The sequence below is a fragment of the Odocoileus virginianus genome, chromosome X (assembly GCF_023699985.2).
Source record: "Odocoileus virginianus isolate 20LAN1187 ecotype Illinois chromosome X, Ovbor_1.2, whole genome shotgun sequence".
Taxonomy (NCBI): Eukaryota; Metazoa; Chordata; class Mammalia; order Artiodactyla; family Cervidae; genus Odocoileus; species Odocoileus virginianus.
This window is the reverse complement of record NC_069708.1, coordinates 5512748-5537159: the sequence shown is the minus strand read 5'-3', so window position 1 is coordinate 5537159 and position 24412 is coordinate 5512748. Positions and strand designations below refer to the sequence as shown.

General features: G+C 44.7%; 2 protein-coding genes across 2 annotated transcripts in view; both read right to left on the bottom strand.

The window, feature by feature from the left end:
- The window catches only part of LOC110123275 (melanoma-associated antigen B2-like), a 64858-nt gene extending 51852 nt beyond the window's left edge, over window positions 1-13006 (bottom strand). The window contains exon 1 of the mRNA XM_070461844.1: window positions 12921-13006. The gene's annotated coding sequence lies outside the window, so the exon portion shown is untranslated. The remainder of the gene's footprint in view (window positions 1-12920) is intronic.
- LOC110123266 (uncharacterized) overlaps window positions 9373-24412 on the bottom strand; it is a gene marked incomplete at its 3' end in the record, with an annotated part of 58513 nt that continues 43473 nt past the window's right edge. Inside the window, 5 exon segments of the mRNA XM_070461787.1 lie at window positions 9373-9857; window positions 9860-10664; window positions 12921-12993; window positions 13205-13402; window positions 15963-16089. Of these exon segments, the coding sequence (XP_070317888.1) occupies window positions 9373-9857; window positions 9860-10664; window positions 12921-12993; window positions 13205-13402; window positions 15963-16089 (1688 nt within the window).

The window sequence follows — 24412 nt, the reverse complement described above, 5'->3', positions numbered from 1 at the left end:
CGGTATTGTACTGAACACAATGAGAAATACCCATGGACCATCAGTGATCACTTTGAGATTACAGTTTACTATAGAAATTGCTCATCAGGGATGTATAGTGCTATTCATGGTCTATAAGTGTGTATGTGCGTGTGTGTTTGTGCATAACTTTTGATAAATTTAATCCTTTTATATTTATGTATATATTTGTGTATATTTGTGTGTATTAAGTGATAAAATAGACTACTATCTACATAAATTTTATGCATTCATGATACCTTTTTCTTAATTTTTTGTATTTCTAGGCTATGCAAGCCCCCTGTGAATTTTTTCAAATCATCTCAAATCTCTGGATAGTTTTCCAATGTATTTATTGAAAAAAATTCATCTATAAGTGGGCCTGCACAGTTTAATCATGTATTGTTCAAGGGTCAACTGCATACTCAGACGTGGAAATGCTGAGTCATGATAGTTACAGTTGTAATTTTCTGAGGAACCTCCACACTGTTTTCCATAGTGGCTGTGCCAATTTATATTCCCAGCAACTGTGTACAAAAGTTCCCTTTTCTCAACACCCTTGCAAACACTTGTTATCACTTGGCTTTTTGATAATAGCTCTCCCAACAGGTATGAGGTGACCTCTTATTGTGGTGTGGATTATCATCTCCCTGATGATTAGTGATGCTGAGCCCCTTTTCACATAGCTGTTGGCTATTTGTATGTCTTCTTTGGAAAATATTTAGGTTCTTTGCTCATTTTTTAAAGTTATTTTTAATTAATTATTCTGTTATTGAGTTGTATGACTTCTTTTATGATTTAGATATTAATTTATCAGATATATGGCTTGAAAATATTTTCTCCTATTTCACCTTTTCATTTTGTTGATCATATCCATTGCTATACAGAATCTTTTAATTTGATGTAGTCCAACTTATTTTTGTTTTTCTTGCTTGGGTTTCTGCTGTCAGATTAAAAACAAATAAACAAAATACAAAAAAAAAAAAACCAAAACCCACACACACCCAGAATATTGCCAAGACCAATGACAAGGAGCTTCCCCCCATGTTTTCTTCTAAGAGTTTTATGGTTTCTGGTCTCATTTTTAAGTCTTGAATCCATTTTGTATTTTTTTTAGTATGATGTAAGATAAGACTCCAGTTTTACTCTTTTCATGCAAATATCCAATTTTCTCAACCTATTTGTTGATTGAGAATGTATGTTTTTTCTGTTGTGTATTCTTAGTGCCTTTGTCAAAGATTACATGCCTATATATGCATGTGTTTATTTCTAGGCTCTATTCTGCTCCATTGGTCTGTGTGTCTATGTTTATGCTGGTATCACACCGTCTCGTACTATAGTTCAAGTCAAGATGTGCCATGCTTCCACCTTTGCTCCTCTTTGTCAAGATTACTTTGTCTATTCAAGGTCTTCTGTGGTTTCATATGAATTTTAGCATTTATGTTTCTCTGGAAAATTCCACTGGAATTATGACACACATTACATTAAATCTGTAGATCACTTCGGGTAGTATGAATATTTTAACAGTGTGAATTCTTCCAGTCCATATACTTGGGACATCTTTTTATTTGTGTCTTTTCTACTTTCTTCCATCAATGTCTTGTTGCTTTTAGTGTATAGCCCTCTCACTTCCTTCGTTAAATTTATTCCTAAGTATTTTACTCTTTTTGACGTTTTTAAAATAGAACTGTTTTCTTAATTTCTTTTTCAAATAGTTTGTTGTTAGTGTTTACAAACACAACTCAGTTTTGTGTGTTATTTTGTGTCCTGCAGCTTTCTTGAATTCATTTCATAGTTCTAACATTTTCCTGGACACTCGGAACATTCACCTCACTCTCACTTTCCCTCAACAAGTAAGGTCACAATCTCTCTTGTTACTAAGCTCTGCCAGCCTGAGACAGGGCCTAATGACAATAAAGTCAAATTGCTGTTCTTACCCATTTCAAGTGCAGCTGATCTAAGTGGTATGCTTACCTGTGATACTTCAATTTCTTAATTGCATTCTGGACCTTCTATAAAGGTATTTTGTTACTTATACAATTTTAAAATCTGGGTTGCTGTAGGGAAAGGGGCTGGGAATTCCTGTTCCACTGTATTGCAGATGCCATTCAGTCAAGATCCTTTTATTTTCTGATACCAACAATTTTACTCAGTGTTCTTCCACATTGGCAAGAAAATCCCAACTCTCTTGACATGTCTTGTTCTGAACCATAAAAGGAGATCGAAGGATCTCTGATTCATTATACAAAATACCAAAACCTTTATACCTATACTGAAATACGGCAATAAATGGGATATACTTTGTTCATAACACAGATATGGATGTCAAATAAACCTTCAATTATAAGGAATAGTATTTTAAGAGTATCAGAAAGAAAGCCCTAAACAGAAAAAGATACATCTCCCAGTTACTGAGGTCAAGCAAGAACAAAAAAAGACATAAAATGTGTTCCCTTCAGCTCTACCTTGGCACTCAGCTACTTGGAATACTTATTTCTCTTTTCAATCACAAGATGAAAGATCTGCCCTGGATGTCACTATGTGGGGGGAGCTGGTGGACTTGGTTCTGGAATGTGTCCTACCCATGGCAGTAGTGCTCTCTCTCCCTCATCCTATGATGGAATTCAGGACCTCCAAGGGCTGATATCATGAACTGGATGCTACAGAACCCCAGTGATTCTGGGTGGCTATTTCTTTCCGTTCAAGGGGCTTCACATATATATCTGACAATTCCTTCTGTGACCTGAGATTGCCCTCCTTAGACCTAAGGTCTCAAACCCTGACAACTATACTGTGACAACACAGTATAGGAGATGTTCAGCTTGAGGGCTCTGCCTGGAGCCTTCTTACACCTAATAATCTGGGGTGTTGCTTTCCTCAGTCCAGGTGCACGGTGTCCTCCTATAGGCCCTTGTCCCTTAGAGACTTGGGAAATGCTGCCTCCCTGAAAAGCCCTGAGCAGTTTCCCTACTCCAAACCTTGCAGAGAAGGAGTCCCTGTCCTAGGAGTGATAAGAGATGGGAAATCCATGGCATAAGTAACGGGGTCCAGGTAGAGACCTGTGAGAGAAACAAAACATGGTAACCTGTCCTTTCTCTCCTTCAGCCAGACTTCTCAGGCAACCTCTGTTCTAATAAATAAACTTTATATTTTAGATCTAATAGATATGTCTTTATACAAAGAAATGACTGAGATGATTTTTTTTTTTGAATCCTGATCTTTTGAGCTTATCTGAATCTTTAAAGCTTTCAGATCTTTTAAGCTTATCCGAGACCTAGTGTGTATGGATAGATGATCCTATTGTCAGTGAATAGTATCTTTTTCCTCTCTTCATATGTCACATATATTTTGCTTTTATTATTATTATTATTGCTCTGGCTATGTATTACAGTATAATAGTTGGACATGAGAGTCCCTCTTCTTATTGCTTCAGATACATTTCACAGTAATGAGAATAAAAAGGGAATTAAGGGCATAAGGTCAGCTCAGGCTTGCAGGAGTGAAAGGGTGAACTTTAGATGAACTCAAATCAATGGCCTACAACCATCACTGTCACTTACCAGCCATGGGAAATTTGTCACATTATTAAACTGAAGAGTGCCTCAGCTTTTTAACTGTGAATGGAGTGTGCCAAGCCTGGTCTGGAAGGACTGGTGGCCTTGGTGCTAACTGTAAAGTATCTACTGCAGTGCCTGGCAAGCACCATATCCCTCCTTTCTCATGACTGGTGGCTGCACTTTCCAACAAAGATCTGACCTTCCTTACGCCTGATACAGGGCTTCCCTGGTGGCTCAATGGTACGGCCTGTGGTACAGAAACCGCAGGAGACATAGATTTGATCCCTGGGTCGGGAAGATCCCCTGGAGGAGGAAATGGCAACCCACTTCAGAATTCTTCCCTGGAAAATCTCATGGACAGAGGGGCCTCGTGGGCTACAGTCCATGGGGTCACAAATGTGTCAGACACGACTTAGCAATTCAATAATAACAAAAAGGCGTGATATAAAGAAGTTAGGGAGAGCACTTACAGCCATGCCCTGATCTTCTAGAACTGACATCAAAGGGTAGGGCATGACTCTCTTTTGTCCCCCCTGTTCAGGGATGGGTAGACCCCTCAGTCTCTACTCCGGCTCCACAATTTGAATTCTGGTGGGGCCTGGGGAATCCCCTCCTTCTTGATCTCAGGCCTATCTCATCATAGTAAGACCCATACCTTCCTGTGAGCTTGGAGGAAGAAATAAGGGTGGCCTGAACTAGCCATGCCTGCCAATAGTCTCACAAGAATGGAAGCTCTGGAAGCTGGTTGAGGATGACAGATGATTCCTCTCACGGTCCCAAATCAGGGTCCCAAATTTTGACTCTCAGCCAAGCCCAAGATTCCCCCTTGTTAACATGGGATCACCACCACGAGAACAAAACCCTAATTTTCCTGCTACTCCTTGGTCAGAACTGAAGGGCCCCTTGGCCTGACAACTCTGCCTGGAGCCTTCTAGCCTGACAGTAGGGAGGATTGTATGTGGACATCCTGGTATGTGTGCTCCCACATTCTTTACCATCCTCAATCTGACTTGAAAATAACCTGGTAATATTCCCTGAATTGCCTTAATGCTTCTCCAATCAGGCCCCCAATTCCCTGAGACTCTTAAGGTAGAAGTGGAATTTGCCTCACGGCCCACCCAGCCCGTGGTCTTCCAAGGCTAACGGTAGTGGAAGGAATATGTTCTGCCCCCACTGTTTTGAGGCAGGTGGTCTTTTCAGTCTTCAGGTTCCTTACCTTGACTTCTGGCACAACCTGGAAATCATCCTTCTGCTGAGCTGTGGCTGCTCCCTTTGATCAGGATGAGGTTCGTTATGTCCATGTGATCCTCTGCGAGGAAGTGAGTAGGACTCACCACATAACCAGGCCTAAGTGGCAGAATCTCAGGCCTAACAGGGCCCTCTGTGGCCCCCTTCCTTCTGGGAGGGAATCCTTCATTGTCAGCCAGTGCCATCAGTTGACTCCTGTTCGGAACTGGGTACCTGACCTCAACTGAATGGGGCCTCCTGCACTAGTCCAAGGACTTGTAAGGCCCTGAAGCCATTCGCCTTCAGAAAATGAGGGATAAACCTAGTCTGAAAGCCCTGCCTGTTCCCTCCCAGGGCCCATTACATTTGCAAGACTCTCTAAGAATTTATCTGTAACGGGGTAGGTGGCTGCTCCACTCCTCATACAGGACTGTGCAAATGTCATGCCTGGGATTTCCACGCTCTGATGAAGAGCCAGCCTATAAATCAATGTCCACATCTCCTTGACACCCTCCATGCAGAAGTCAGGGGGCCCTTGAGCTGGCCAGCACTTACCTATGCTTCCCAGGGCTCACTGGAGAGGAGGGACTAAGTGTAGCCCTGTTGGCTGTGAGTTGAGGGGCTTCCATGTCCACATCCTGGGTCCTCACTTTGCACCCTTCCTGGGGTTCTATTCTCTGCTGATCTGAGGCTGAGGACTCTGCTGATTCCCAATGTCCTCACCTTCCCAGGACCTGAGCTGAAAGCATTAGCTACAGCAGCCTGGATTTTTCTGGACTTTATGGGCTTGCCAATGAGGACAGGTCTTTACAGGTTGCTACTGTTGTGGCTGGGTCTTTCTATCACCCTCATTCAGGTTAATCACCGTCAATTCTGAGAGACTGATACTCACTCCTATCCGACCTCAGAACTCTGCCCCAACACCAAGTTTCTTAGATCTCTGAGAAGCCTGAGGAATAAGCGAGGCTGTGCTTTGCTTAACAGTTCTGAGATTCTGTGTGTCTGAGAGGAGTCGGGAATGCTGTTCCAGTGACCTCCCCCCCCTCATATTCTGGGGTGTTGCTCTCCTCAATCCTCCTACATGGGGTCCTCATCTTGCTTTCTGTATCTTGCACTAAAGGCTCCTGGGGAAATTATACATCTCTGCAAACTCTTGAGCTGTGTTTGCTCTGCAGTGCTACAGAGAATGGGTCTCTCTCCTAGGAGTGCTGGGAGGTGGAGAAGCTATAGCCCATAGCAGGAGTCCCAGGACAGGTGGTCACCCATCAGGTAAAAAAACTACATCAATCTATCTCCTTATCAGTCAGGTGAAGGTTATCATGTTATTTCTCTTCTGATAGATATACTTTCTACCAGCAAGAGACTGTAAGCATGATATGGAGAGCCCTTGGTCTTCAGAAGTTATCTACTATGGCCAACGTACATGCTTATGCTGGCACCGAATATTGTCTCATTTATCTATGAGTAATGAATAAGGGATACATATTTCTGGTTAAATGCATTTGGTATTCTTACCGCTCTGGCTACACATTCTGATCCAGGAGCTTGAGCACAAGGGCATTCTTTTTTTATCACCTAGGACAAATTTTGAAGTATTGGGAAAAACACTGAAATAAAACATACAGGGTGGGGACTTTCCTAGTGGTCCAGTGGCTAGTACCCCAGGCTCCCAATGCAGGGGGCCCAGGTTTGATCCCTGGTCAGGGAAGTAGACCCCACATGCCGCAAATAAGATCCACCACAGCCAAATAAATAAATAAGAAAAAGAAAATGAAATGTCAAATATTAAATATACTGGTTTAAAAGAAAAGACAAGGGTGTGTCTCAGGGTCGTGGGAGAAGAACAGTATGTATGCTACAGTAGTGTAGAGCAGGAGTCTAGTCCTAGCTCTGTCATTGACCAGCCTGAAGTATTTCGACAAAAATCAAACACTATCTCTATAAGCCTGAGGCTCTCCATTGTGAACTGTGTTTGGTGAGCCCTGTCTTGCTGGACTGATGGAATATATGTATTTACAGAAAGCATCTGTCATGGTGCTTGACTCTACTGAGACATTAAGGGCAATGGCTGTTATTACTATGATTATCTTGACCTCAGATAATCAGCTGGGATTACATCAGCTGGTATTCTTTTTTTTCTTTTTGTATCTAACAGGTATCAGGTACTATGCAGCGTTCTAACTGAAAGAAAAACAAAAATGACCCCACCTCTGCAATCAGCCAAAATTCTGCTTAGCAATGACACCAAAGTAATATATTCTCTCCACCCCCTCTTTACCCTGCTTCTTTCTTGTTCTTCTTGAGGTAGAGAGCATCTCAGCCTCTTCCACAGAATGACAGCTTCCCTGGAAACTATAATTGAATGGGCAGACTGGGAGTTTACTTGACTAAACCGCGTCAGTACAGGCCTGAAAGACTTCTTTGAAGCACATGCTCAATTAATGTTTGTGTAAAAGAAGAGCCACAAATAAATCATTTGCTATAATTTATATTCTCAAACATTCTTGAAAACCATAAGCAGATCCAAGTATATATCTTATACCTTTACAAAAAGGGAGACTAAACAGAGAGTAAAGCAAACCAAAAACTGACTAACTTTCAGCTATATCTCTATTTATGTATCAATGTTCTGAGCCTCTCTTAGTGTGGTGTCTTTCACATTTCTAAGCATATTCTTATCCTAAAGTGATGTTATTCTCATCCTGGATCACAAGTGATTTAAGGATTTCCAATATGTATTTCAAAAAACAAAACTCTTACTCCTAAATTTAACAAACAGCAAACAGTGTGTACCCATGTAATTAATATACTTCTATCATTAAACTAAATAAAGTTTCTGTTGAAAAAAGTAATACTGAAAATTATGGGGGAAAGTCAACAAGTTATTGATGCATATTAGGAACACAGGTTGACAGGCTTTTACAACCACAAAGTGAAGAGCGGGCTTCAGACTATACTAGGGGTGAGATGAGCGGTTGGATGTGGTCCTGGAGTGGACCGAGGCAGAAGTGCTAGCACTGGCTGAGGCAGAAGGGCCAGGCCTGGCCCTGGCAGACATGTCAGCCCTGGCCGAGGCCGAAGTGTCAGCCCTGCCTGCACCAGAAGTGCCAGCCGTGCCTGCACCAGAAGGGGCAGCACTGGCTGAGGCAGAAGGGGCAGCACTGGCTGAGACAGAAGGGCCAGGCCTGGCTGAGGCAGACATGTCAGCCCTGGCTGAAGCCGAAGTGCCAGCCCTGGCTGCACCAGAAGTGCCAGCACTGGCTGAGGCTGAAGGGCCAGGCCTGGCTGAGGCAGAAGGGCCAGGCTTGGTCCTGGCAGACATCTCAGCCCTGGCTGAGGCTGAAGTGCCAGGTCTGGCTGAGGCAGAAGGGCCAGCACTGGCCAAGGCAGAAGGGCCAGCACTGGCTGAGGCCAAAGGGCCAGCACTGGCTGAGACAGAAGGACCAGGCCTGGCCCTGGCAGACATGTCAGCCCTAGCCGAGGCCGAAGTGCCAGCCCTGGCTGCATCAGAAGTGCCAGGTCTGGCCGAGGCAGAAGGGCCAGGCCTGGCCCTGGCAGACATGTCAGCCCTGGCCGAGGGTGAAGTGCCAGCCCTGGCTGCACCAGAAGTGCCAGGTCTGGCTGAGGCAGAAGGGCCAGCACTGGCCAAGGCAGAAGGGCCAGCACTGGCTGAGGCAGAAGGGCCAGCACTGGCTGAGGCAGAAGGGCCAGCACTGGCTGAGACAGAAGGACCAGGCCTGGCCCTGGCAGACATGTCAGCCCTAGCCGAGGCCGAAGTGCCAGCCCTGGCTGCATCAGAAGTGCCAGGTCTGGCCGAGGCAGAAGGGCCAGGCCTGGCCCTGGCAGACATGTCAGCCTTGGCTGAGGCCGAAGTGCCAGCCCTGGCTGCATCAGAAGTGCCAGGTCTGGCCGAGGCAGAAGGGCCACGCCTGGCCCTGGCAGACATGTCAGCCCTGGCCGAGGGTGAAGTGCCAGCCCTGGCTGCACCAGAAGTGCCAGGTCTGGCTGAGGCAGAAGGGCCAGCACTGGCCAAGGCAGAAGGGCCAGCACTGGCTGAGGCAGAAGGGCCAGCACTGGCTGAGGCAGAAGGGCCAGCACTGGCTGAGACAGAAGGACCAGGCCTGGCCCTGGCAGACATGTCAGCCCTAGCCGAGGCCGAAGTGCCAGCCCTGGCTGCATCAGAAGTGCCAGGTCTGGCCGAGGCAGAAGGGCCAGGCCTGGCCCTGGCAGACATGTCAGCCCTGGCCGAGGCCGAAGTGCCAGCCCTGGCTGCATCAGAAGTGCCAGGTCTGGCCAAGGCAGAAGGGCCAGCACTGGCTGAGATAGAAGGGCCAGGCCTGGCTGAGGCAGAAGGGCCAGGCCTGGCTGAGGCAGAAGGGCCAGGCTTGGTCCTGGCAGACATCTCATCCCTGGCTGAGGCCAAACTGCCAGCCCTGGCTGCACCAGAAGTGCCAGGTTTGGCTGAGGCAGAAGGGCCAGAACTGGCCGAGGCAGAAGGGTCAGGCCTGGCAGAGGCATAAGGGCCAGGCCTGGCCGACGCAGGATGGCCAGCATGGGCTGAGGCAGAAGGGCCAGGCCTGGCCGTGGCAGACACGTCAGCCCTGGCTGCAGCCGAAGTGGCAGCCCTGGCTGCAGCAGAAGTGCCAGGTCTGGCTGAGGCAGGAGGGCCAGCACTGGCTGAGGCCAAAGGGCCAGCACTGGCTGAGACAGAAGGACCAGGCCTGGCCCTGGCAGACATGTCAGCCCTAGCCAAGGCCGAAGTGCCAGCCCTGGCTGCAGCAGAAGTGCCAGGTCTGGCTGAGGCAGGAGGGCCAGCACTGGCTGAGGCAGAAGGGCCAGCAGTGGCTGCAGCTCTGGCTCTGGCGCTCTCTACCTCCTCTCTCCAAGCCTCCTCATAATGCGGCAGTAAGGCATTGGGGATCAAATCATTGACCTTCGTCAAAAACTCCAGGACTTTCATCTTGCAGTTTTCTGTGAGTGCTTTAGGACCCCACAGGAACTCATAGCGAGGGGGATCACTGCCTGGCACCTGGTGGTACTCCAGGTACCCTTCCCGCACCAGATCTTCTGTGATAACTTCCTGGTGTCTCCAAAAATGAAGTGCCTTCTTTCATCATAGATGCCCAGAATACTCAGGAACTTCCAGACATCCTGCTCAGAGGCGCGGTGGCCATTGAGGTAGATGATACCCAGCAGAGGCATCAGAAGACCATTCTTCGGCAGCCCCCAATCACCTCTCATAGACTCACTGTCGATGATATCTACATTGCTCACCAGGGTATAGGAGTGACTGTTGGGCCTGACTTCCTTCAGCACCAGGCCAAACACCATCTCTATGTACTCAGAGGCCCTGCTAAGGATCTCAGGGAATTGCTCCCTGTACCTTCTGTGGATAACCTTCAGCATTTCAGACCTCTTAATGAGCTCCCTCACCTTATACTTAAACAGCATGTACTGTACCAACATGTCTGCCTTTCTGGTCAGAAGATCTGTTTGAGAGCTCTCAGCAGCAGCTAAGGCCTGGGAGGAATTTTCACCTTCCTGAACTTGGCCCTCGGCATCTACACCAGATCTTGAGCGTGCTTTGCCACGTGCACCAGCTCTTGAGCGTGCTTTGCCACCGACACCAGATCTTTTGGGTATAGCACCTGCAGCAGCACTGGTGGTGCCTTGCACTCCCTGAGGCACCTTCGGGGTGCCAGCAGCTGAGGAGCTTGAGGGAACGCTCTCTAAATCAGGCGGGGAGGAGGAGGTGGTCTCTTCTCCCCTAGATGTGGTGGCTTGATCATGAAGACCCTGGGTCTCAGCCCGGGCCTGGTGACGTGTCTCATGACCACGGACCTTACTCTTCTGCCTACGGGGCATGATGGCCGTGGACAGGAACTACAGGCAGGAGTCTGGGTCAAAGGACAGGAGATTGGTGCACCTGGAGGATGGAGAATGAGTCGATGTGAGCAACTTAAAATGGGGACATTCCAACTTGACTTTATCAAAGGCCGCCTCTGCAGGTGTCCTTGAGGACACTGCCTGAGGAACCCACAAGGCTCCTGTTTCGTGCTCAGCTGTCCCCACAAAATCCCCCAGAGGAGGATCAGAGGCCTTAGATTTTCCCTCTGCATTCTCTCAGCCCTGCTTTGGATTTACCGGCATTGCGGTCCTCTCAGCTCATCTTTAGTATTATCACATCAAATCCTGGCGGAGCCTGGGCATCCTTCCCTCTGCTACCCTGATGTTGACAGTTTAGACCACCACATGATCCAGAAGCAAGTGAAGGGATGCCTCAGTCTACCTCCCTCCCAGGGGATACCCAGTGCTGAGAGCTTAGTAGGGTCTTTTCTACCCTGAGTTCACTGGGATCATCATTCATGGTCCTTACCTTGGCTCCTTAAAATGTTGGGCATTATTCTCCATTTGCTGACTGGTGGCTGCACCTTCAGACTAGACATTTCCCCTCCCCTAGACTTGGTATAAAGCAGTGAAGTAGATGCTCAACCTCACAGCCCTTCCCTGAGATTTCCTGGGCTGAAATTCAAGGGATGGGATAAATGCACTGAGTACTCACTCAGGTTCCTCAATTGGGCTCCTGGCAGAGAAGCTCCCCTTTCTCCTGAATTGATGCCTGTGAGATAGTAAAACCCAATCAGCCTGTGTCCCAACAGGAGGAAGTAAGATGACCTTATCTTACCAAACAGTCTTTTAAGAACAGGTGCTATTACAGGCAGGTTGATGTCCCTGTGGTCCCACACAAGATCCATTTCAAGGTCTATAATATCTTTTTGCTTCTCTATCTCTTTTCATAATTAAATTTATTTACTATTAATGGGAGGATAATTGCTTTACAGTATTGTGTTTGTTTCAGCCACACATCAATATGAATCAGCCATAGGTATACTGTATGTCCCCTCCCTCTTGAAGTTCCCTCCCAACTCCCAGCCCATCCTACTCCTCTAAGCTATCACAGAGCACTCGGTTTGAGCTCTCTGTGTCATACGACTAATTCCACTGGTTATCTATTTTACATATGGTAATGTGTGTGTTTTCAATGTTACTCCCTCAGTCTGTCCCTCCCTCTCTTTCCCCCAGTGTCCACGAGTCTGTTCTCTATGTCTGCAACTCCACTGCTGCCCTGCAAATAGGTTCATCAGTACCAGCTTTCTGAAATCCATGTATATGTGTTAATATACAATATTGGCTTTCCTTTTTCTGACTTAATTCACTCTGCATAAAAAACTAGGAATAAAACTATCACATGAGCCAACAGTACCACTACTAGGCATATATCCTGAGGAAACTAACTGAAACACACTTGTACTCAAATGTTCACTGCAGCACTATTTACAATAGCCGGGACATAGAAGTAACCAAGGTCTACTTTTGACTCATGACAGGGTCTAAGATTTCTCCCTCTGCTGACCACTTCCTTAGATGACCACAGTGGGGACCGACATGTATTCTTGAGGTCTGCCAGGGATGACGACAGGGAGGATTTGGTCTGAATGATGTGGTGTGGAACATCCCCACAGCCTCCGAGGTTCTCACCATGACTCCTCGCAAATCTGAAACCCTCCCCTGTCAACCTGAGGCTGCCTCCTTTGACTTGGTCACTCACTTCCCTGAGATGTCCCGGGAAGTGTCATGTCAAAATGCCTGATTCTCCCAGGCCTGGTGCTTTATGCGGCCCCGTTTCTTAAGGAGGTAGCCCCCAACCTCACTCAGCGTCACAACCATGAATCATGTTGGGGACTAGCTCCCTTTGTTGAACTGGTTTTATTCTGTTAGGGCAAGGCTCTCAATTCCCCAGGACCACCTCCTGTGGACAACAGGGGGCACCACAATCGGCCAGCTCCACCTGGGGCCTCTTAGAGCTGAGTGCAGGGGGGCCGCTCAGTGTGGCCCCCTTGCAGTGTCGAAGTCTGCTCTTCGACCCTCAGGGCCGTTATCTAGGACCTAGAGCTCCTTCGAGGGTAGAATCCGGGCCTACCCCCACAGACCAACGCCTTCACCTGAGACGCTAGACCGCATTCAGCCGATAGCTCTGAGGGGCCCACAAGAGCCATATCACAGGGGTGGGATGTGGATGGGTCACTTTTATTACTGGGAGGGTTGGGAAAGCTCCTTCAGCTACATTCAGGTCCTCACCTTGGTTCCGAACGAGTCCTGGACACTAACTCTCCGCCAAACGGTCGCTGCGGCTATCGGTCGAGCTTCTCGCCTTCAAAGCGGAAGTGGAGGGGAGCTGCGTAAGGTCCTACGTGAGGTCTCCCAGGGACGACGACAGGGGCAGCGTGCTACGGGAACCCCAGTAGCTCAATATTCATCCGTCCCGGGATTCTCTCTCAGGGTCCTCCGCGTGCAGTTTATCAGAGCCCTGAACGCCTCCTTCTATGAACCCAAGTCCTCCAGCCCCCAAACAAAGCCCTCACCTTCCCAAGTCCCTAGTGGAGGGAATCAGGGCACTGCTCTGAGCATCTCTGCTTGTCAGGAGAGGCGCCACTCTGTAAGCCTCCCTCTTTCGGGGAGAGATCCTCTCATTAGCACTGATTGTCCTCACCTTAAGTCTGGTTATGGTCAAGATGACACCCCTCTGCAGCCCTATCCTGCTAGAGAAGGCCTTGCCGTCCCTGAGATCACACAGGTGGAATGAGGGGACCACTCAGAAGTAGCTCTTCTGGGTCTCTCAGAGCTAAGAATTTACAGAATGCTGTTTGGCTCCCTCTCCAGGGGTCCCCTCTAACACTCAGCATTGTCATCTGAGGTCCTGCTTGGGCTCAGGTTCATCAACCCACTAAACTAGGCTGATCCTATTAGACAGAGGCCTCACCTCACTGAGAATTTCCAGACTGAAATCAACCTGCCATCTGTGCCCAGAGCTTCCTGGGGACCACAGTGACAGAGATTTTCCAGGGCCTCCTTTGATGCAGTGTGTGCTACTGTGAGTCCACTTTCATGTCCTCACATTGACACATAATGAATCCTGTAACTCCACTGTCTGCTTTATGAAGCTGCTTGTCTTACATCAAGGTCCTAGTCTCCTTGAGAATTCCAAGTTGGAAGTCAGGGTGACCCTCATGTGATTGTAGTCCATAAAGGCCTCCAAAAACAGGCAGTGGGGATGCAACTCGAGTCCTTCTGGATTCCTCTTTCTCAGCATCCCCACTACATTTACCACAGCCTGGGACGGCTCTTTCTACTGATGTAAGATACCTCTTTGGGTGACCACCATAATCAGGAGTCACTGTCTCCACAGTCCTCCTTCATGGAGTTCCGATATCAGCTTCTGTCGCTTGATTAAAGACTTCCTGGGAAATGTATATTCCTACGAACACTTGAGCGGTTACCCTCTAGCAAATCTGGGAGAAAACGGGACTCAGTCCCAAAAGTGATGTAAGATTAGGAAAATGCAGCAGAAACCAAGGAACTCAGGACAGATGTTATGCTGTCAGAGAAAAAGAGCTGATATATTCATTCTCTTCAACCAGATTTTGGGTGTGTGCTTAGTCACTCAGTCATGTCCTATTTTTTGCAACCCCATGGACTGTAGCCTGACAGGCTCCTCTGTCCATGGGGATTCTCCAGGCAAGAATCCTGGAGTGGGTTGCTCTCCTCCAGGGGATGTACCAAACCCAGAGATCGAATCCAGGACTTCCACATTGCAGGTGAATTCTTTACTTTCTGAGCCACCACATTTAGGGTAGTTCTAAAATGTTTACTTTCAGGACCCTCCTATTGGTCCAGTGGTTAAGACTCTGTGCTCCCAGTGCAGGGGGCCCAGGTTCGATCCCTGGTCAGGTAACTGGATCCCACATACCAGAACTAAGAGTTCAAGTGCCACAACTAAAACTTTCATATGCCACAACTAAAGAGCCTGTATGTGGCAACAAAGATCCTGAATGTCACATCTAAGACCCAGAGCAGCCAAAAATAAATAAAAATAAATATTTTAATTAAAAAGAATAAAGTATTTACTTTCTACATAGAAGGATAGCACCTGATAATCTTGTAAGCCCTTGATGACTTGAGGGTGTCTGAATTTGCACATGCAGATGATCATATGGTTACTGAGCATTATCTCTTTCTCTCCTTTATCTCTCTTAATTATTTTGGTTATGTGTTATGTGGCAATATTGATGGTAGTAGAGTTTGGGGGAGAGTATATACATGTATATGTATGGATGAGTCCCTTCACTTTTCATCTGAAACTGTCACAATATTGTTAATCGGCTATCCCCACGCAAAAAATAAAAGTTCAAATTATAAAAAACCAAAACTGTGCTTCCAATGCAAGGGGTGTGAGTTCAAATCCTGGTTGTGGAATTAAGATCCCATGTTTCGAGGGGTGGTCCTAAGATGGTGGAGTAATAGGATGGGGAGACCACTTTCTCCCCCACAAATTCATTGAGAGAATATTTGAATGCTGAGCAAATTCCACAAAACAACTTCTGAATGCTGGCAGAGGACATCAGGCACCTAGAAAGGCAGCCCATTGTCTTCGAAAGGAGGTAGGACAAAATATAAAAGATAAAAAGGGAGACAAAAGAGGTAGGGATGGAGATCCATCCTGGGAAGGGAGTCTTAAAAAAGAGAGAAGTTTCCAAACACCAGGAAATACTCTCACCAGTGGGTCTGTGGTGAGCCTTGGAATCTCAGAGGGCAACATAACTAGGAGGAAAAATAAATAAATAAATAAATAAATAAATAAATAAATAAAACCCACAGATTACATGCCTAAGGGCAACTCCCAGTGGAGAAGCAGCCCAGACACTCGCATCTGCCACTAGCAAGCAAGGGCTGGGCAGGGAGGCATGGGCTGCATTGCTTAGGGTAAGGATCAAGCCTGAGTGCCCTGAGGCCAATCTGAGGGAACTAACTTGAAATAGCAACGCAGACTGTGGGATAGCTATCCCTTAAAAAGCCTTAACCTAAGACACCGCCAGGCCCGCTCACAGAACAAAGGACTGAGCAGAGCTAGCCGGCTGCAGACTGGCCCATCCTCTGCCGGAGACAGGCAGGCGAGGGCAACCAGAGCCGGAAGGGGGCAATCGTGGCCCCAGAGAGTCATCCTCTATGAAACTGCAAGCAGGCTTCGTTGCTAACCAAGACTTCTTGGGATTATGGATGGTTGACACCCGCCGGGAGGGTCACAGCCAGAGATCAGCTCCCCAGAAGAGACACATGGCACACCTGAGAAGGTGTGCCCATTGTATACCCAGAAAACCAAGCAGCTGGTACAGGGGAGGCGATAAGACGCAACCTCCAACTGGGGGTGACTGCAGCTCACCAAGCACCTGGTCACTTGAGCTGCTCGGACCTGGGAAGGGCACAAAACGCAGGTCCAACCAAGTCTGCGCCTTTGTGGAGTACCTGAGAACCTGAACCTGAGCAGCTTAGACCTGGGAAGTGCACGCAACCCAGGGCCTGCCCCAGACAGTTCCCAGCAGAGCAACCTAGAGCCTGAGCAGTGTAGACTGGGAAAGCACACATGCCGTGAACAGGGGCAAACCTAGTGTGGCCCAGACCCTGCGAGCACGCCCCACACATACCAGTCATGTTTGTTTGCAGTGCTCCTCCCTCCCCACAGCACAGCTGAACAAGTGAGCCTAAAAAAGTGACCACCTTCGCCCCCTTGTGTCAGGGTGGAAATTAGACACTGAAGAGACCAGCAAACAGAAGAAGCTAAAATAAACAGAGGGAACCGCTTTGGAAGTGACAGGTGCAATCGATTAAAACCCTGCAGTTAGAACCGACTACTTAGGAAGGGGCCTATAGATCTTGAGAAGTATAAGCCGGATCAAGGAACTATCTGAAAATGAACTGACCTCACACTGTCCACAACAGCTCCAGAGAAAGTCCTAGATATATTGTTACTATTATAATTTTTAAATTGATTTTTAAAAAATTTTAAGTCCTCTATTACTCCTTTAATTTTCATTTTTATAACCTACTATTACCTTGCAAAAAAACCCCCCTATTTTTAAAGCAAACTTCATATTATAATTTTTGTGACTTTTTAAAAATATTGCATTTTGGAGAATCTAATCTTTACTCTAGATTTTTAATCTTTGCTTTTTGGTATTTGTTATCAATTTTGTATCTTTAAGAACCCAATCTTCAGTACCCATTTTTACCTGGGAGCGAGATTACTGGCTTGATTGCTCTCTATTCCTTTTGACTCTCCTTTTTCTCCACCAAGTTGCCTCTATCTCCTCCCTCCCTCTTCTCTTCCCTACCCAACTCTGTGAATCTCTTTGTGTGTTCCAGGCTGTAGAGAACACTTAGGGAACTGATTACTGGCTGGAACTGTCTCTCTCCTTTTGATTCCCCCTTTTATCCTCCTGGCCACCTCTGTCTCCTTTCTCCCTCTTTTCTTCTCTGTGTAACTCCATTAACATCTCTGAGGGACCCAGACTGTGGAGAGCACATAGGGAAGTGGTTACTGGCTAGCTTGCTCTCTCCCCTTTTGAAATCCCCTCTGCTCCTCCTGGTCACCTCTATCTCCCTCACTCCCTCTTCTCTTCTCCATGTAACTCTGTGAACCTCTCCAGGTGTCCCTCACTGTGGAGAAACTTTCCGTCATTAACCTAGATGTTTTATGATCGGTTCTGTATAGATGGAGGAGTCTTGAGGCTACTGTAAGAATAAGACTGAAAACCAGAGGCAGGAGGCTTAAGTCCAAATCCTGAGAACACCAGAGAACTCCTGACTCCAGGGAACATTAATTGATAGGAGCTCATCAAAAGCCTCCATACCTACACTGAAACCAAGCACCACCCAAGGGCCAGCAAGTTCCAGAGCAAGATATACCATGTGTATTCTCAAGCAACACAGGAACATAGCCCTGAGCTTCAATATACAGGCTGCCCCAAGTCACACCAAACTCACTAACATCTCGAAACGCACTACTGGACACTTGCACTCCAGAGAGAAGAAATCCAGCTTCACCCACTAGAACACTGACACAAGCTTCCCTAACCAGGAAACCGTAACAAGCCACCCATCCAACCCCACCCACAGAGAGGAACCTCCCAAATAAAGAGGAACCACAAACTGCCAGAATACAGAAAGGCCACACCAAACACAGCAATATAAACAAGATGAAAAGGCAGAGAAATACTCAGCAGCTAAATGAACAGGATAAATGCCCACCAAACCAAACAAAAGAGGAAGAGATAGGGAATCTACCTGATAAAAAATTCCAAATAGTGATAGTGAAAATGATCCAAAATCTTGAAAAAAAAAAAAAAAACAGAGTTACAAATCAATAGCCTGGAGACAAGAATTGAGAAGATTCAAGAAATGTTTAACAAGGACCAAGAAGAAATAAAAAGAGTCAATATATAATGAATAATGCAATAAATGAGATAAAAAACACTCTGGAGGGAACCAACAGTAGAATAACAGAGGCAGACGATAGGATAAGTGAGGCAGAAGATAGAATGGTAGAAATAAATGAAGCAGAGAGGAAAAAAGAAAAAGAATTAAAAGAAATGAGGACAACCTCAGAGACCTCTGGGACAATGTTAAACACCCCAACATTCGAATCATAGGAGTCCCAGAAGAAGACAAAAAGAAAGACCATGAGAAAATACTTGAGAGATAATAGTTGAAAACTTCCCTAAAATGGGGAAGGAAATAGTCACCCAAGTCCAAGAAACCCAGAGAGTCCCAAACAGGATAAACCCAAGGTGAAACATCACAAGACACATATTAATCAAATTAACAAAGATCAAACACAAAGAACAAATATTAAAAGCAGCAAGGGTAAAACAACAAATAACACACAAGGGGACTCCATTAAGGATAACAGCTGATCTTTCAATAGAAACTCTTCAGGCCAGAAGGGAATGGCAGGACATACTTAAAGTAATGAAAGAGAATAACCTACAACCCAGATTACTGTACCCAGCAAGGAGCTCATTCAGATATTAAGGAGAAACCAAAAGCTTTACAGGCAAGCAAAACCTCAGAGAATTCAGCACCACCAAACCAGCTCTTCAACAAATGCTAAAGAATCTTCTCTAGACAGGAAACACAGAAAGGGTGTATAAACTCGAACCCCAAACAACAAAGTAAATGGTGATGGGACCATACTTATCAATAATTACCTTAAATGTAATTATTGGGTTGAATGCCCCAACCAAAAGACAAAGACTGGCTGAATGGATACAAAACAAGACCCCTATATATGTTGTCTACAAGAGGCCCACCTCGAAACAAGGGACACATACAGACTGAAAGTGAAGGGCTGGAAAAGATATTCCATTCAAATAGAGACCAAAAGAAAGCAGGAGTAGCGATACTCATATCAGATAAAATAGACTTTCAAATAAAGGCTGTGAAGAGAGACAAAGAAGGACACTACATAATGATCAAAGGATCAACCCAACAAGAAGATATAACAATTATAAATATATATGCACCCAACATGGGAGCACCACAATATGTAAGACAAATGCTAAAAAGTATGAAAGGGGAAATTAACAATAACACAATAATAGTGGGAGATTTTAATATCCCACTCACACCTATGGATAGATCAACTAAACAGAAAATTAACAAGGAAATACAAACTTTAAATGATACAATAGACCAGTTAGACCTAATTGATATCTATAGGGCATTTCACCCCCCAAAAATGAATTTCACCTTTTTCTCAAGTGCACACGGAACCTTCTCCAGGATAGATCACATCCTGGGCCATAAATTTAGCCTTGGTAATTTCAAGAAAATTGAAATCATTCCAAGCATCTTTTCTGACCACAATGCAGTAAGATTAGATGTCAGTTACAGGAGAAAAACTATTAAAAATTCCAACATATGGAGGCTGAACAACACGCTGCTGAATAACCAACAAATAACAGAAGAAATCAAAAAAGAAATCAAAATATGCATAGGAATGAATGGAAATGAAAACACAACAACCCCAAACCCATGGGACACTGTAAAAGCAGTGCTAAGGGGAAGGTTCATAGCAATACAGGCTTACTTAAATAAGAAAAAAGTCAAACAAATAACCTAACTCTACACCAAAAGTAAAAGAGGAGAGTTGAAAAACTTGGCTTAAAGCTCAACATTCAGAAAATGAAGATCATGGCAATCTGGTCCCATCACCTCATGGGAAATATCCATCCATAATCACTGCAGATGGTGATTGCAGCCATGAAATTAAAAAATGCTTAATCCTTGGAAGGAAATTTATGACCAACCTAGACAGCATATTAAAAAGCAGAGACATTACATTGCCAACAAAGGTCCGTCTAGTCAAGGCTATAGTTTTTCCAGTGGTCATGTAGGATGTGAGAGTTGGATTGTGAAGAAAGCTGAGCACTGAAAAATTGATGCTTTTGAATTGCTGTGCTGGAGAAGACTCCTGAGAGTCCCTTGGACTACAAGGAGATCCAACCAGTCCATCCTAAAGGAGATCAGTCCTGGGTGTTCATTGGAAGGACTGATGCTGAAGCTGAAACGCCAATACTTTGGCCACCTCATGCAAAGAGTTGACTCATTGGAAAAGTCCTTGATGCTGGGAGGGATTGGGGACAGGAGGAGAAGGGGACGACAGAGGATGAGATGGCTGGATGGTATCACCGACTCGATGGACATGAGTTTGAGTAAGCTCTGGGAGTTGGTGATGGACAGGGAGGCCTGGCGTGCTGCGATTCATGGGGTTGCAAAGAGTCAGACATGACTGAGCAACTGACCTGAACACCAAAAGCAACTAGAAAAGGAAGAAATGAAGAACCCCATGGTTAATAGAAGGAAAGAAATCTTAAAAATTAGGGCAGAAATAAATGCCAAAGAAACAAAAGAGACCATAGCAAAAATCAACATAGCCAAAAGCTGGTTCTTTGAGAAGAGAAATAAAACTGACAAACAATTAGCCACACTCATCAAGAAACAATGGGAGAAGAATCAAATCAACAAAATTAGAAATGAAAATGGAGAGATCACAACAGACAACACTGAAATACAAAGGATCATAAGAGACTACTATCAGCAACTATATGCCAATAAAATGGACAGCTTTGAAGAAATGGACAAATTCTTAGAAAAGTACAACTTTCCAAAACTGAACCAGGAAGAAATAGAAGATCTTAACAGACCCATCACAAGCACAGCAATCGAAACTGTAATCAGAAATCTTCCAGCAAACAAAAGCCCAGGACCAGATGGTTTCACAGCTGAATTCTACCAAAAATTTAGAGAAGAGCTAACACCTATCTTATTCAAACTCTTCCAGAAAATTGCAGAGGAAGGTAAACTTCCAAACTCATTCTATGAGGCCACCAACACTCTAAAACCAAAACCAGATAAAGATGCCACAAAAAAGAAAACTACAAGGCAATATCACTGATGAACATAGATGCAAAAATGCTTAACAAAATTCTAGCAAACAGAATCCAACAACATATAAAAAGATCATGCATCATGACCAAGTGGGCTTTATCCCAGGGATGCAAGGATTCCTCAATATCTGCAAATCAATCAACATAATACACCACATTGACAAATTGAATTTTAAAAACCATATGATTATCTCAGTAGATGCAGAGAAAGCCTTTGACAAAATTCAACATCCATTTATGATTAAAAAAAAAACCCAGAAAGCAGGCATAGAAGGAACATACCTCAACATAATAAAAGCTATATATGACAAACCCACAGCAAACATTATCCTCAATGGTGAAAAATTGAAAGCATTTCCCCTAAAGTCAGGAACAAGACAAGGGTGCTCACTCTCACCACTACTATTCAATATAGTTTTGGAAGTTTTGACCACAGCAATCAAAGCAGAAAAAGAAATAAAAGGAATCCAGATAGGAAAAGAAGAAGTGAAACTCTTGCTGTTTGCAGATGACATGATCCTCTACATAGAAAACCCTAAAGACTCTACCAGAAAATTACTAGAGCTAATCAATGAAGACAGTAAATTTGCAGGATATAAAATTAACACACAGAAATCCCTTGCATTCCTATACACTAACAATGAGAAAACAGAAAGAGAAATTAAGGAAACAATCCTATTCACCACTGCAACGAAAAGAATAAAATACCTAGGAATATATCTACCTAAAGATACAAAAGACCTATATATAGAAAACTACAAAACACTGGTGGAAGAAATCAAAGAAGACACAAATAGATGGACAAAGATACCATGATCATGGATTGGAAGCATCAATATAGTGAAAATGAGTATACTACACAAAACAATCTATAGGCTCAATGCAATCCCTATCAAGCCACCAATGGTATTTTTCACAGAACTAGAACAAATAATTTCACAATTTGTAGGGAAATACAAAAAACCTCGAATAGCCAATGCAATCTTGAGAAAGAAGAATGGAACTGGAGGAATCAACCTGCCTGACTTCAGGCTCTACTACAAAGCTACAGTCATCAAGACAGTATGGTACTGTCACAAAGAGAGAAATATAGATAAATGGAACAAAATAGAAAGCCCAGAGATAAATCCATGCAGCTATGGGCACCTTATCTTTGACAAAGGAGGCAAGAATATACAATGGAGAAAAGACAATCTCTTTAACAAGTGGTGGTGGGAAAACTGGTCAACCACTTGTAAAAGAATGAAACTAGAAAACTTTCTAACACCATACACAAAAATAAACTCAAAGTGGATTAAAGGTCTAAACGTAAGACCATAAACTATAAAACTCCTAGAGGAAAACATAGGCAAAACACTCTCTGACATAAATCACAGCAGGATCCTCTATGCACCACCTCCCAGAGTATTGGAAATAAAAGCAAAAATAAACAAATGGGCCCTAATTAAACTTATAAGCTTTTGCACAACAAAGGAAACTGTAAGCAAGGTGAAAAGACAGCCTTCAGAATGGGAGAAAATAATAGCAAACGAAGCAACTGACAAAGTTCAGTTCAATCGCTCAGTCGTGTCTGACTCTTTGCGACCCCATGAACTGCAGCATGTGAAATACATGTGAAACGAATCGCCAGTCCAGGTTTGATGCATGAGACAGGGTGCTCAGGGCTGGTGCACTGGGATGACCCAGAGGGATAGGATAGGGAGGGAGGTGGGAGGGGGGTTCAGGATGGGGAACACATGTACACCCATGGTGGATTCATTTCAATGTATGGCAAAACCACTACAATATTGTAAAGTAATTAGCCTCCAATTAAAATAAATAAATTTATATTAAAAAAAAGATTCCATGTTTCACATAGCAATCAATCAATCAATGAAATACCATCATAGAAAAAAGTGATGGGGATCCATGAAAGAAATAATTGATAAGCTAGATTTCATTCCCCTTAAACTTCTGCTCTGTAAAAATATACCATCAAGAGAACAAGAAGATGAGCCATAGTCTGGGAGAAAATATTAGCCATAGATGTATCTAATGAAGACTCTAACCTAAAATATACAAAGAACTCTTAAAAGTAATAAGAAGAAAACTAACATCTAATAAAAAATGGACAAAAGATATGAATAGATACTTCCCCAAGGAAGATACACAGATGGCAACAAGCATATGAAAAGATGCTCCGCACCATATACCATTCAGTTCAGTTCAGTTCAGTCACTCAGTCTTCTCCAACTCTTTGCGACCCCATGAATCGCAGCACACCAGGCCTCCCTGTCCATCACCAACTCCAGGAGCTTACTCAAACTCATGTCCATCGAGTCAGTGATGCCATCCAGCCATCTCATCCTCTGCCATCCCCTTCTCCTCCTGCCCCCAATCCCTCCCAGCATCAGGGTCTTTTCCAGTGAGTCAACTCTTCACATGAGGTGGCCAAAGTACTGGAGTTTCAGCTTCAGCATCAGTCCTTCCAATGAACATCCAGGACTGATCTCCTTTAGGATGGACTGGTTGGATCTCCTTGCATTCCAAGGGACTCTCAAGAGTTTTCTCAAACACCACAGTTCAAAAGCATCAATTTTTTGGCACTCAGCTTTCTTCCCAGTCCAAATCTCACATCCATACACAACCACTGGAAAAACCATAGCCTTGACTAGATGGACCTTTGTTGGCAAAGTAATGTCTCTGCTTTTTAATATGCTATCTATGTTGGTCATAACTTTCCTTCCAAGGAGTAAGTGTCTTTTAATTAGGGGACTGAAAATTGAAAAAACAAGCAGATACCACAACATGCCTTTCTGAATGGCCAGCATCCAAAGGACTGACAACAACAAATGCTGGTAAGGATGTGAATCAACAAGAATTCTCATTCCTTGGTGGTGGTGATGCAAAATGGTAGAGCTACTTTGGAGGACAGTCTGCAAGTTTCTTATTAAATTATACATATTCAACACTGCTGGTAGGAATGTAAATTGGTACACCCACTATGGAAAATAGTATCGAGGTTCCTCAAAAAATAAAAAATAATACATAATATTGTCTACAATTTCACTACTATCCAAAGGAATTGAAATCAGGACCTTGAAGAGAATTCTGCACTCCCATGTTCATTGCAGCACTATTCACAATAGCCAAGAGAGGGAGGTAGCTTAAGTGTCCAGGGACAGATGAATGGATAAAGATGATGTAAAATATACATACAATGGAATGTCATTCAGCCTTAAAAAGAAGCTAACCTCTCCAGTTATGAGAGCATGGATATAACTAGAGGAATTTATGCTACAGTGAAAT